The sequence below is a fragment of the Centropristis striata genome, chromosome 7 (genome assembly GCF_030273125.1).
Source record: "Centropristis striata isolate RG_2023a ecotype Rhode Island chromosome 7, C.striata_1.0, whole genome shotgun sequence".
NCBI classification, from domain to species: domain Eukaryota; kingdom Metazoa; phylum Chordata; class Actinopteri; order Perciformes; family Serranidae; genus Centropristis; species Centropristis striata.
This window is the reverse complement of record NC_081523.1, coordinates 37996514-38010638: the sequence shown is the minus strand read 5'-3', so window position 1 is coordinate 38010638 and position 14125 is coordinate 37996514. Positions and strand designations below refer to the sequence as shown.

The window sequence follows — 14125 nt, the reverse complement described above, 5'->3', positions numbered from 1 at the left end:
CAAACACACACCATGCAGCATGGTGCTTTGTGCATCCATACAGTGGAATGATGTTGTCCTGAGCTCATTCCAGCTTTCTACTTAACATTATTTTTGGGTTACATTATCCAGACAGAGCAGAATGTAGTCTCAACAGCAGGCAAATTAAAAAAAGTTGATTTACTGGTAAGTGTGGGGCTATTTAGCCTCACATTACATTACAGCATCTTATCCACACTGCAAAAAAGGGGCATCTAAAAACAAGATATAAACACTAAATCTGAGGGAAATTATCTTGCTGCATGGACAGATGATTTCACTTGACAAGATTTCTTTAATAAGCATGTTGAACGCTTAAAATAAGAAATTAACTCTTAAAACAAGATAAATTATCTAACACTTCTAAATCTAAAGGTTTTTTTTAACTTGGTGAGAAACAAATAATCATCAGGTCACTCTGCTCGGGTCAGTTCATCGCTGCTTGCAGCTTTAATTTATCTTGTTTTAAGAGTTAATGTCTTATTTTAGGCGTTCAACATGCTTATTTCTAGATTTAATAATCTTAATTTAAGAAATCTTGTCAAGGTAAATTATCTGTCCATGCAGCAAGATCATTTCCCTCAGATTTAGTGTTTTTATCTTGTTTTTAGACACACCTTTTTCTGCAGGTTTGGTGTAACAGCGTGAGTGAGTGGGTAACACGCCTGATGAACACAGGCCTGTGGTGCAATGTACAGAGGAAACAAAACACAACAACTACTTTAACAACTGTTGTTGGAAAGTGTTGGAAGTGTAACATGGAGCTGCAGCAACAACTCTTCTGCAATGCAGCAAATGTGTGGAATGTGACGAGGGGGAGTGTGTGTTCACACACTGATTTGTCAGTAAGATTTACATAGTCCCTGCGTGGAGAGTTGTGTTGAGTAAAGAACACCAGCATACAGTATTTGGAGCGGATCACAGCAGCAGGAGGGAGAGCTGAGAGCTTGGTCCCATGAAATGTAGCTACATGAAAGCTGAAACAAACTAAATTATTTGGTGGAGGAGATATAACAAGACTGCCAGTGAAGCAGCAGGAGGCAAAAGTACAGTCAGAGTGTGAAGGCCAGGGTTGGATGTGCAGACTGCCTTCAAGTTCACAATCAGGGTTTAGTTCCCCCTCAAAATAAAAAAAGGGTTTCTAGTGAGAAGTTCTCATTTTTCTTCATTCATATTTCATTTTGCATTAACCTAAACCCAAAAAAACATTAAAGATACACTGAGGAACTGTTGCACCAAAGTAGGAAAGTGAATCGTGTTGAGTTTGAAATCATCAGTGAACCAGGAAGAACATTTTAGGACCGTGTGGCACCCCGAGGTGCTGAAAATGCATCAGGTGACGACACCCTTTAACCAATTATACATTAAGCCAACGTAAGAAAAGAAATATTTTAGTGACTACAGATGGATCATTCAGGTTTCTATGTTGTTGTCGCTTGAAAACAAAGCTGAGCAACAGAACTAAGAGCTCACTACAGTCCATCAGCTGTGGAGGGGGGAGGGGGGGGGGGCAATGAGCCGTGGGCTGGGCGGAGCTGGGGGGGGGTGACAGTAGACTGCAGGAAGTTTAAAGGGTGTGTGAGGTCTGGGTTTTGTCTTGTTAAATGTAAACAGGCTGCTCCTGGGCGGTCAGCAGGCGGTACATGGCTGCAGGCATCGTCTTCATGTGGATCTGAGAGCGTCAAAAAACACAACAAAGCATTCAGTGCAGGGAATTATTGATCGTGAATGACTTTGGAAACTTAGTGCAAAAGGCTACTAGTGACTTGGCAGCAGTGGTGGACTCAGACTGTTTGAAGGGCGGGGAAGAAAACATAAAAAGGGCAAATTCTGCACAACATGGAGCCCCACCAGCAGCAAAAAGCTATGATGCATCATGTTTGATGAAATAGTCCTCATCCTTTATTACAATTATCATTAACCCATAAGAACCCATGGTGACACCCGTGTAACTAACACGTTAAATCTTCTATTTTTTGTTACGAGGCTAAGTTTAAACCCAGTTAACAATTCTAATCCGTTAATAGGGTGTCATGTATTGCATTTAACTTGTTTTGACCATATTTCCTGAACAATTTTGATAAACAAAAAGATACATGGTTATTTGTATTTATTTATTATCGATTTATTGTTATTATGCTTCTTTAAAACAAATCTAAAAAATAATTTGTTGTTAAACAGAACTAATAATGTCACAATTTTGATAGATGTTGTGGAGATGCAGAGAAAAAGGCAAATTTGTGTCCAGTTTTTTTTACATTTTAAAATACGAAATATTATAAACATAAATATTATAAACATAAATACTATATGCGCCCAATGTAATGTTTATGTCTAGTGTTTTTGGAAACACATCAGAAATGGTTGTATATCCCCCATAACTTTCCTTTAAGGATAACTGGGTCTGGGTTCTTATGGGTTAAGTTAAAAAGAGATCCAGATCAAAGTAGTATCAAATCAGATAACCCCCGGGTGAAAATTTGTACATTTTTAAGTAAAATGCATCAATTTTGTGCACTTTGAGAGCACACCTTACATAACATTTTCCCCCAGTTGGGTGATACTGTATTATAGTATCTCTAAAGGGCACATCATCATAATTTATTGTATGAAGAGGCACCCTTGAGGGCAATTAATACTTTTTTTCATGTGTAAAAATGCAGCCAATAAGGCACTTCCTCTTGTTTTCACCACTCTAGAGCTTCAGCAACACCTTTTCAACTATGGAGGCACCAGAAGGGCAGAAGAGCACTAGAAGGAGACTCATTAAGGCACGTTTTCTAATTTTCTTGCTCTACAGGGAAAATTTTTTCTGCATAAACCTCTTAAACAGCTTCTGCCCTGCTCAAAACTATTAAACATTCAAAGATTTGGAGGATTTTAACCCTTTAAATGCCAGTTTGTTTGCACGATGTAACTGATGTTTTTTTATGAAAAAAACAACAACACAAAATTGTAGTTTATTTCTATATAATAAATAATTTTTGGCTGGGGCATTGTTTTTTTATATGACAGCCTTGAATATGTCAAAGATTAGCGACAAAATTGATTTTGTTGCATTTTTAGTTTTTGTATAGTGTCAGATTTAAAACTAAAAATGCAACAGAATCAATTTTGTTGCTAATCTTTGACATATCCAAGGCTGTGACAAAAACCAGTGCCCCAGCCAAAAAATTATTTATTATGTTGAAAATAACTACAATTTTGTGTTTTTTTCATAAAAAACATCAGTTACTCTGGCATTTTAAGGGTTAAAATCCTCCAAATCTTTGAATGTTTGGTAGTTTTGAGCAGGGCAGAAGTTGTTTAAGAGGTTTATGCAGAAAAAAGTAGAAAAAAATATTTATCTGTAAAGTTTTTATCACATTTGTGGACAAATTTCACCCCGAAAGGTCTGAAAGGGTAGCATATTTGTACACACTGTATTATAGACCTATCAGAAAAAATTAAATTCGAATTTCAAAATATATCAAGAAAGAAATCCTTCTTCCAAAAGTCATGTAATTTTGAGTATCACAGCCAAAATTATTGCGAAAACAAAAGTGAAAAAATGACAAATATGGCTGAAAATGTCCACAGTGGGCCCAGAGGGTTAAATATGGTTCCATCATTTCCTAAAACAGCTGGACATGGTGTTTTTTTATCAAATGTCAAACAGGAAACAGCGCGTTTGGGCCTTCATGTGTTTTTGTTGCCTGGTCCTGCTGTGTTAAAGTGCTTATCCTGGTTAAATCCCTTTAACTGTGACCAATCTGAGTAAAGATGATGATGATTTATCCCATTAAAGTGGCGAAAACCAATAAACTCTGATACGGCCCCGCTACACTGGGATGTCAGGATGGTGATTTACAGCTTGCACTAAGTGCTGAGCTGCCAACACTGGGTGCTCTGGCATGCTCCTTTGGGTGTCATGTAGCTGCTGTTGCTGTTTATAACCAAGCAAATAGCACAGTTGAAAGTCCTCGCTGCAGGCCAGTCAGGAGACATCTGATGCTGTTTCTTCTGCTCAGCAACTGAATTGTGTCATTAACTGCTAATAACTCTAATAATCATATGACCTAGCAGAACATGTGGTGACTGCTGGGTATTTCCCTTCCTTCCTTGGCGTATTAGATTAGATTAGATTTGACTTTATTAATCCCACAGTGGGGAAATTTCTTTGTTACAGCCGCAAAGTTTCACACAAATTAAGGTAAAGATAAAAAATAAACAATCTAAGAAAAGACATATTAACAATATACAAATATACAATAATAATAATAGTAATAATATACTATATACAACTTAGTGCAAATTTAAGTGGAGAAATGTGCAGAGTGCAGATTTATGCAAAAATGTTCAGGTTGTGTTGGTGTTGTACAGTCTTATGGCAGCTGGAAAGAATGATTTGCGGAAGCGTTCCTTTTTACACCGTGGGTGTAATAGTCTGTTGCTGAAAGAGCTGCTCAAGGACTGCATGGAGTACAGTTAGCATATGAAATGTTTTAGTTGTTGATATCTCACCTCTCCCACGGCGTTGGACAGGATGTGGACTATTTTTTCATGGGGCGTGGCCACCACACTCTGGCTGTTGATCTCGATGATGCGGTGACCCACTCTGACCCCGCCTCTTTCAGCAATGCCCCCACGCATAAGGCTACAGATCTGTTTAAGGAACAGATCAATTATTTTCTATGGCAAATTTAATTTTTCACTGAAACAATTTCACAGAATTACAAGAACCAATTCACATAAAAAACAGTGCACATTGCAAAAAAGTGTAGTCTAAAACAAGATAAAAACACTAAATCTGAGGGAAATGATCTTGCTGCATGGACAGATAATTTCACTTGACAAGATTTCTTAAATTAAGATTGTGAAATCTAGAAATAAGCATGTTGAACACTTAAAATAAGAAATTAACTCTTAAAACAAGATAAATTATCTAATACTTCTACTTTTATCTTGGTAAGAACCAAAAAATTTCGGGCCAGTTCATCGCTGCTTGCAGCTTTAATTTATCTTGTTTTAAGAGTTAATTTCTTATTTTAAGCTTATTTCTATATCTAATAATCTTAATGTAAGAAATCTTGTCAAGGTAAATTATCTGTCCAAGCAGCAAGATCATTTCCCTCAGATTTACTGTTTTAATCTTGTTTTTTTTTAACACTTTTTTGCAGTGCAGAATCAAACGGTTACCCACAATGCCATTCTGGACGCTAAAGCCCAGCTGGTAGCGGAGGTCTGGCCGTCTGATGAGTACAGTCGTCACTGGAGGACATCTGACAATGTTCAGTTTGATCCCAGACTGGTTCTTCAGACCCTAGATAAAGGAGAGCATACGGTCTCAGTGAAATGTAAAAAGGTTCACTAGTTCACTACACCAGTAGTTCTCAACCTTTTTGAGTCGCGACCCCCAATTTGACATGCATGTTGTCCATGACCCCCGCTCACTGAACACAATCTCACACGCACAGTTCAGATCACCCAAAAAAGAAACAAAATGACCAAAAAAGGGAAACAAAACGACCAAAAAAAGACACTTATTGACCACAAAATGATCAAAGAAGACACAAAATGATCAAAAAAGACACAAAATGACCAAAAAAAAGAAACAAAATGACCAAAAAAAGACACTAATTGACCACAAAATGATCAAAATAGACACTAATTGAGCAAAAAAGACACAAAATGACCAAAAAAAGACACAAAACGACTAATAAAAGGCACAAAATGACCAAAAAAGACACAAAATGACCAAAAAAAGGAAACAAAATGACCAAAAAAAGACACAAATTGAGCACAAAATGATAAAAAAAGACACAAAATGACCTAAAAAGACACAAAAAGACATAAAGTGACCAAAAAGACTAAAACACATGAACACTTTAACACAGTGGAGACAGAGCTGACTTCCAAAATGATTTGGTGACCCCCAGAAATAATCTCGCGACCCCAAGGTTGAGAATAGCTGCACTACACAACCCTGATATGACACCAGTAGTGGTTTGGATAATAATTGTAAAGTTCAATCTGGCTTCAATCACGAAACTCTTAGTTTTACTCTGTTGTTAAGTAATCAACATTTACTCTCAGCATATGACAAAATTGACCATTGTGTTCTTATTGGCAGGGTAAGACACTGGGTCAGAATTTATGGCTTTGCCCTAAACTGGTTCAATCTTGTCTCCTCAATAGCTAGCAGTAGGCCTGGAGTGCCTCAAGGATCAGTTTTAGGACCTATTTTTCTCCCTATATTTGCTCCCTACGCCAATATATTTTGCTGCCATGTTCCGCTGTAGGTACCAGATCGGCCCAGATCCAGATCGGGGTCCTTCGTCTGCTGCTGATTACAAATCGTCTGTTGATTACGTCACACAATATGATTGGCTGTACGCTTGAATGGGAGTACAATGTGATTGGCTGTACAACGGACAGCTGTGATTGGCTGTACGTCATGGCAACTGGCTGTAGTCGTGGCAACGCTTGCCTGTGGCGAAAAACCAACGTTCAAGTTTTGTGTATTTGTGTGCTAAACAGCAATAAACTGCTTTTTATTTTGACTATAAGGGTGTGGTGTGTGGACTCCTGGAAATGTACATAAAATATGAGAATAAATGTGTTTCTGTTGGATATGTGTGTGTATATACACAAACACACATACAGATAAGTGAAAAATAGCTTACAAGTATGTATATGTGTTGTCAATTTTTGTTTTCAAATTCAGTTAGTTTTAATGATTTTTTAGAGTGAGTTTGCTAGTTTTAATTCGTTTTTATTTTTGGGAAAATGCTTAGTTTTTATTAGTTTTAGTTTTTTTGTAATGGGGTATTTGTTGGGTCCAGATTCAATAAAGTCACAATAAATGTTTCCTTTATTTCCTTTGTCTGATCCATCTCAGCCCCAATAAGTTTATTAAGTCATAAAACCAGATAGATGAAATAGATTTCATATCAACCAAAAAGGTTTACGTATGAAAAAAGTTGACAAAGACGAAAACGAAGGACATTTTCACTATAATTTTAGCTAGTTTTGTAATCACACAATACAGTTGCAGTTAGTTATCGTTTTTTTAAAAACTCTCGTTTTTTATTTTATTTCAGTTAACGAAAATGTTTTTTCAATTCTAGTTTTCGTTATTTCGTTTTTTCGTTAACTATAATAACCTTGCTACCTGTGCACCTGTAATCAGTCTTCATTCATGTCTGTTATTAAAAATAATTGCATACACATACCTTGATGATGCTCTGGCAGGTGGACAGTGGCAGTCCAACCAGACTGGTCCCATTAATGGACATTATCTGGTCTCCTATGTTCAATCTGCCAGACCTCTCAGCCGGCCCAGCATGCATCATGTTGGCGATGATGACAGTGGGCAGAATGGAGCCCCACCCACTCTCCACGATGACCACGCCCAGAATCTCCCCCTTAGCTTTCTCTATGAACACCTGAGGTCACAGCAGCAAACACAAACAACACAGAAACACTTCAAAGTCAAAGTGAAATCAGATATGACTTCACTATGTTTAGAACAATATTCCACATCATCATTTTAGCGGTTATGCCATTACATATTTATATACACTACTGGTCAAAAGTTTTAGAACACACCAACTTTTCCAGAATTGAATTGAAAATTATGCAGTTTAATGTCTCAGTGTACTCTGAAATCAATGCACATTTGCAACATTTAAAATTCTTTATTAAGCATGATAGTGTTTTGAAATTAAAAAAAAGATTCAAAATCACATTTTATGTTGGACTAAAGGACTAAAAAAAGACACAAAATGACCAAAAAAAGACACAAAATTACTTACAAAGACATGAAAATAATTCAAAAATGGACAAAATAGCCCAAGACTCCATAGAGTTAAGTTGTTAACCCATTTCTTGTTCCCTGAAAAAGGCCTACTCGATAATTCTGAAATGTACATTATTTTTCAGTTTTGGTTAACCTTACCTTTTTTTATTTACCTCTGGCAGTTCACCACTTACCTTTGTATCCTTTCAAGCTGTTCATTTGACGTGAACTTCTTGAATTTCAATAAAAAACTGGAAAAATTGGGGTGTTCTAAAACTTTTGACCGGTAGTGTAAATGTGACTGACAGCCCTGAGTATGGCGTCATATTTGAGTCATAAGTCGCGCGAGCGATAACACATCTGCACGTGCAGAGACGGATGGCGGTCGTCTTAATTTACGTCAGTCTTCTCAGACAGCCCACAAACATTGAAAGACTTTCTGATCATATCCTTGTCCAGGTTTCTTTTTCTTTTCTTTTCTTTCTTTTTTTAATGTTTTGATCCGGCCTGTCCTTGGTTCTGGCCTTTATTGACTCATTGATTCTTAAGTATTTCTGACTGCTATGTTGGTTTTATTTAACGTTACATCATTAATTGTGATGGTTAGTTACTGTATTTCCTCAATACAGTGGCTTGCAAAAGTACTCAGCCCCCTTGGATATTTCACCCTTTTGTTGCTTTTACACATGAAATCATGGTCGATATAATTTGGCCTTTTTAAAAAGAATTTGCAAAAAAAACCCTCTTTAATATCAAAGTGAAAACAGATTTTTACAAAATAGTATAAATGAATTAAAAATCTATAAGTTAAAATAAATGATTGCATAAGTCTTCATACCCTTTAAAATAACTGAACTTATTCAACAAAGTTCCAGCTAGTTGATGCAGCAGTGTCACAGTTAGTGAAATGGAGATCACCTGAGTGCAGTTGATGTGTGTCAAGTGATTGTAGTATAAAAAAACATGTGTCTGGGAGGTCCAGTCTCTGGTTCATCACTATTCCTGCTACAATTGTACCATGAAGACAAAAGAACACTTCTAGTAACTCAGAGAAAAGATCATTGAAAAGTAGGAGTCATGAGATGACTACAAAAAATATCCAGCTCACTGGACATCCCACAGAGTTCAGTTAAACCATCATTAAGAAATGGAAGCAGTATGGCAGTATGGTTTAAATCTGCCTAGAGCTGGCCGTCCTCACAATCTGAGTGACCTGACAAGAAGAAGACTGGAGAGGGAAGTCACCAAGACACCTTGGACCACTCTGCGGGAGTTATAAGCTTCGGTGGCTCAGATAGGAGAGACTGCACATACAACAACTGTTGCCCTGGTTCTTCACCATTCGGAGCTGTATGGGAGAGAAAAAAAGCTTATGAAATCTAGCCTGGAATTCGCCCAAATGCATGTGGGAGACTCCATGATCAATTTGAAGAAGGTTCTACGGTCTGATGAGACAAAAAGCGTTAGGGTCTTCTTTTTGTCAGGTCACTCAGGTTGTGAGGACGGCCAGCTCTAGGCAGATTTAAACAAGTGCCATACTGCTTCCATTTCTTAATGATGGTTTAACTGAACTCTGTGGGATGTCCAGTGAGTTTAATTTCTTTTTTGTAGTCATCTCCTGGCTTATACTGTTCAATGATCTTTTCTCTGAGTTACTAGAAGTGTTCTTTTGTCTTCATGGTACAATTGTAGCAGGAATAGTGATGTATCAGAGACTGGACCTCCCAGACACATGTTTTTTTATACTACGATCACTTGACACACATCAACTGTACTCAGCTGATCTCCATTTCACTAACTGAGTCTCTGCTGCATCAACTAGCTGGAACTTTGTAGAATAAGTTCAGTTATTTTAAAGGGTATGAATACTTATGCAATCATTTATTTTAACTTATAGATTTTTAATTCATTTATACTATTTTGTAAAAATCTGTTTTCACTTTGATATTAAAGAGGGTTTTTTTGCAAATTCTTTTTAAAAAGGCCAAATTATATCAACCATGATTTCATGTGTAAAAGCAACAAAAGGGTGAAACATCCAAGGGGGCTGAATACTTTTGCAAGCCACTGTAAATAAATAAACCCATGAATCTAACACTTTAACTACTGTATGATCATTTGTATGATGTCCATTCTAAAAGGCATATAAAACAGTGTTTGTTTTTATTTACAATGTATTATATATTCTAATCCGTACTATTATTATTACTGAATTTCCCCTGTGGGATGAATAAAGTAATTTTGATTTCATTTTTATTATTATTAGTAGTAGTATTTACACGAATAGAAACAAGAAACAGCACTTTTCAACCTTTTTATCACCAGTGATGAAGCGGAGAGTTGTGGTCGTGAACGTCATGAAACAAGAGTTGTTGTTGTTGTTGTTTACATGATGCCGCCGCTACCTGAGCTTCCTGTCTGTGATGTAAGCTGTCAGCAGAAAACTGAAAAGGGCACGTGGAGGGCTGGAAAATGACCAATCATAAGAGGGCTGGGGTCAGCCTTGGTCTCCGCCCCCAATGTGTCAAAAGGCCTTGCTTCAAGGGAGCAAAGCTCCACCGCGAGCGAGCACGGGGGAGTAAAAGATGGAGCGAGCCAGCGCGTGCAAAGTAGCTGCACAGTGTTGTTGTGCGTGTTGCTGTTGTTTTTTACTCGCACGCGCCTGACTCTGCTTCAGTTGGTTGCTGAATATGTGCGCGAAGATCAAACAAGTGTGCGCGACAGTTGAAATCTGAGCGCGTGACACAAAATAATTTACACGCACAGAGAGATCTTCTACAAAAGTACCTGTACGGGAACTGAGGCCGAGGGGAACTAACTAGTGGGCGGAGCCAAACCACTCAGCCGCTTTCCAAAAAGTACTCATTGGAAACACACCTTAAGGCTATGCCCCATCACACCTTTAATTTGAGCCGTCGTATAAATTTATTGCAACTAAAACTGAGTTTTCTTTTTAAGGTGGGGAACTACAAACGTACAGTGAAACGGATTGATGATGGTCACCGGCTCTGTAATGACCTGATGAACTGCATCCAGGAGCGTGCCAAAATCGAGAAAGCCTACGCAGCTGACAGAGTGGTCCAAGAGATGGAGACAGCTGGTAGACAAAGGTAGCCGGTGTTTCCTACTCATATCATGCAGATTCACACTTTTCTATATAATATTTATGTATTTTTTCAATCTAATGCGTCTCTTTACTTCTCCTCCACCAGGGCCTCAGTACGGCACAGTGGAGCGAGCCTGGATGGGGTGATGACGGAGGCGGAGAAGGTGAGCGAGCCTCACCAAGAAGTGAAAAACAACCTGATCAACGAGGACTTTGAGAAGGTGAATAACTGGCAGAAAGACTTGTACCAAAAACAGATGATGGGAGGATTCAAGGAAACCAAAGAGGCGGACGAGGGCTTCAAGAAGGCTCAGAAACCCTGGGCCAAAAAGCTAAAATAGGTTAGGGAGTTCATGTTTACTCATGTTTACTCATCCATTTAAAACTGCAAACAGTTTGAAGCAATCGAAGCAATCTCCCTGAGCGTTTGCAGATGTGTAATCGCTCGCGCGATTTACGACTCAAATATGACACCATACCTGAGCAGTATGAACCAGCAACAGCGGTACAACAACTGATAACTGACACTCTTATAATATATGTTATGACTGTTATTCAAAGAACGAATGGCTGCTGATTGACGCACAGCTTTACTTACATCTTTGCAGTTCTCAGACTTGGAGAAGTGGATGAGGTCGTCATTATACATGTCCTGAGTGTTGAGCAGGTCACTGTACTCCTTCTGGCTCAGGTCCTCGGGGTTAATGCCATTGGCCCGTAAGAATTCCTGGTAAGCCACACTGAAGGCCTGCCCGATGGACTGGGCAATCAACTGGGCCTGGAGGACAGGTTGGGGGAGGGAAGACATGGCACACTTACAGTTTGTGAAATTGGAAACATCATTTACATTATGTAGGGGCCAACTCAAGTTCTTTTTAACCCATTTAAGGCGGGAAAGCATTACCACATTTCTACCATTAAAACCGAGAAAGCGGATACGTCGTTTTGCAGTATTTGTAGTTTTTTCCACCTATTTTCGGTCTCTTGGCCAATGAAATGCATCAGAATACATGTGGGAGTGTCGCAATGCATCATGGGACTTTTCCAGAACTTTGAAATCATGGCAGAAGACGACTATAGCGGAGGAGCTCAGCAGTAAGTGACGGAAGAGATCTTGATGAAAACAGCACCGATGATTTAATTGCTGATCTGGACTTTGAACCCTTGGAACCAATCGACCAGATTTATGGATGAGGAATATGTTTTTAGACGACATATTTTCACCGAAGAACAGACAGATTTGTGGCCATCTGGAGATAATAACAATAATAATACTAATTGATTGTGATGATGATATAAGAAATCATGACTGTTTATGTCTTATATTACTTTATGCGTCGTTGAGTACCCTGAAAAGTGCAATATAGATAAAATGTATTATTATTATTTATTATTATGATAATTATTATTTTTTTATTACAGTAGGGTAATGAGAACTATGTCTTGTTCTTCCAGTGGTCATATCATGTTTGCATCTTGCTGATGGGCATGTATTAGTATTATACAAAGGATTTTTATTCAGTCAAATGTAACATTTGCTGAGTTTGTTGATTTAAAAAAAAAACTTTATTGAAGGTTTGGACAAATAAACTCAACTTCTCATGAAAGCCACGGGTATAAGCTCTGAAATACTTTTTGAATTTCCTTTCTATCTGCTACAGAGGCTGAAAAATCTTCTGTTGAATTTCCAGGAAAGGTTTTCCAGACGTTTTAGGCCTAAATGGGTTAACAGACTGCAGTCGATCAGAGTTGAATGTTGTCCCTTTGGACAAAGCAAAGACTTTTCTGTTTGACTCACATCCTCAGACTCAAACACGTGGCATATCATCTTGTACTGGCGCTTGCTGTCTTGACCTGGGTCTGAGGCCTCCACGTTCTCCTGAGAGTCGGGCCGAGGCATCCTGCGCCGGGCCATCAGAACCACGATGTTGCCAATGTCAGCAATGTAGGAGATGGTCCGCAAGGGGTGGTCCATCATTGTCTCCTGGAAGACAGAGGACCATACACAGGGTTGGGACACTCTTTCAGTGGTCAAATTCAAGCACTTTTCAAGGACTTTCAAGGTCTATTTTCAAGCTTTTCCAGTACCTTTCAATGGTTGTAAATGTCATGTTTTAGATGAGTACTTCGATAGTAAAATGGGTTATTTCACTTAACCATACCACCAGCAACGGTATTACACTTTTAACAACTAAAAGTAGTTTGCTAATATCATAAAACATGCTGGTATGGGAATCTAGGGGCTATTCAGAGTTGAGCAAACTCAAAAACAAAACTTAAAATATTTAGTTTAATTGTCCAACTTAAAATTCTATTGAAGTTTGTTGCCTTGAAATTTTGAGTTCACCCAACTTTTCTTTTTTTGCAGTGTATCCTAATAGCTCTTTTCAGCAGTTAAATGATTGGATCTAGGTTTGTTTTATATGCATTTCCCCAAATTTCAACACAGTATGTCGTATAAGGCAACACAACTGAAAAGTAGAGCAAATGAAGGCAGTTCTTATTCAGTAGATCTCTTGTTTTGTAAAGTATAGAAATAGACTTGGGTAATTTCTGTTTTATACATTTTAGGTGAGGCTTCCAACAAATTGTATCATCTATTGTTACTCCCAAAAACTTTGTTTTATATACTATTTCAATCTCAACATTATTTAAATTAATTTATTCAGTTATCAATCTGTTTGTCGAAGATCTTGTAATATTTTAATAGCTGGTGAGGAGAGGTGTACCTGGGAGTCAGCGTTGAGAACTTTAATTCTCTGGGTGGAGATGAAGAGATCCACCTCCGTCATGGGCTGAGGCTCGCCCTCAGGAGCCTACACACACACACACACACACACACACACACACACACACACACACACACACACATATATACATACAACCACATTCACAAAGCAATATTACACACATATTCATATCACATGATCACAGACAGACATAAAAAGGCCAAAACTTCCAAGAGCAGGTGTTACTGAATGAAGAGACATTTAAAGTTAGAGGTCAGTGACAGAGTTGTTCAACCAGAACACAGTGAAAGAAACACTTTCTCATCCATAAACCCCAATGATGGAATATGTTTGTGTGAGCTACGATAAATATTTGAAAATAATCTGTGGAACAGTTTGCTCATGTAGAGGGCAAAACTGAAGTTTCATTTCTGTTATAAATATTCTTAAATATCAAAAAAAGGTGGTATTTCTTTTTCTGTGCAGTCATCT

The 14125-nt window shown here is 38.1% G+C and overlaps 1 protein-coding gene across 1 annotated transcript in view; it reads right to left on the bottom strand.

The window, feature by feature from the left end:
• Window positions 1–1618: 1618 nt before the first annotated feature.
• apba1a (amyloid beta (A4) precursor protein-binding, family A, member 1a) overlaps window positions 1619–14125 on the bottom strand; it is a 71026-nt gene continuing 58519 nt past the window's right edge. The window contains exons 8-14 of the mRNA XM_059337395.1: window positions 13634–13720; window positions 12703–12888; window positions 11503–11682; window positions 7233–7445; window positions 5201–5320; window positions 4522–4662; window positions 1619–1690 (exon numbers count right to left, since the gene is read on the bottom strand). Coding sequence (XP_059193378.1) covers window positions 1619–1690; window positions 4522–4662; window positions 5201–5320; window positions 7233–7445; window positions 11503–11682; window positions 12703–12888; window positions 13634–13720 — 999 coding nt within the window. The remainder of the gene's footprint in view (window positions 1691–4521; window positions 4663–5200; window positions 5321–7232; window positions 7446–11502; window positions 11683–12702; window positions 12889–13633; window positions 13721–14125) is intronic.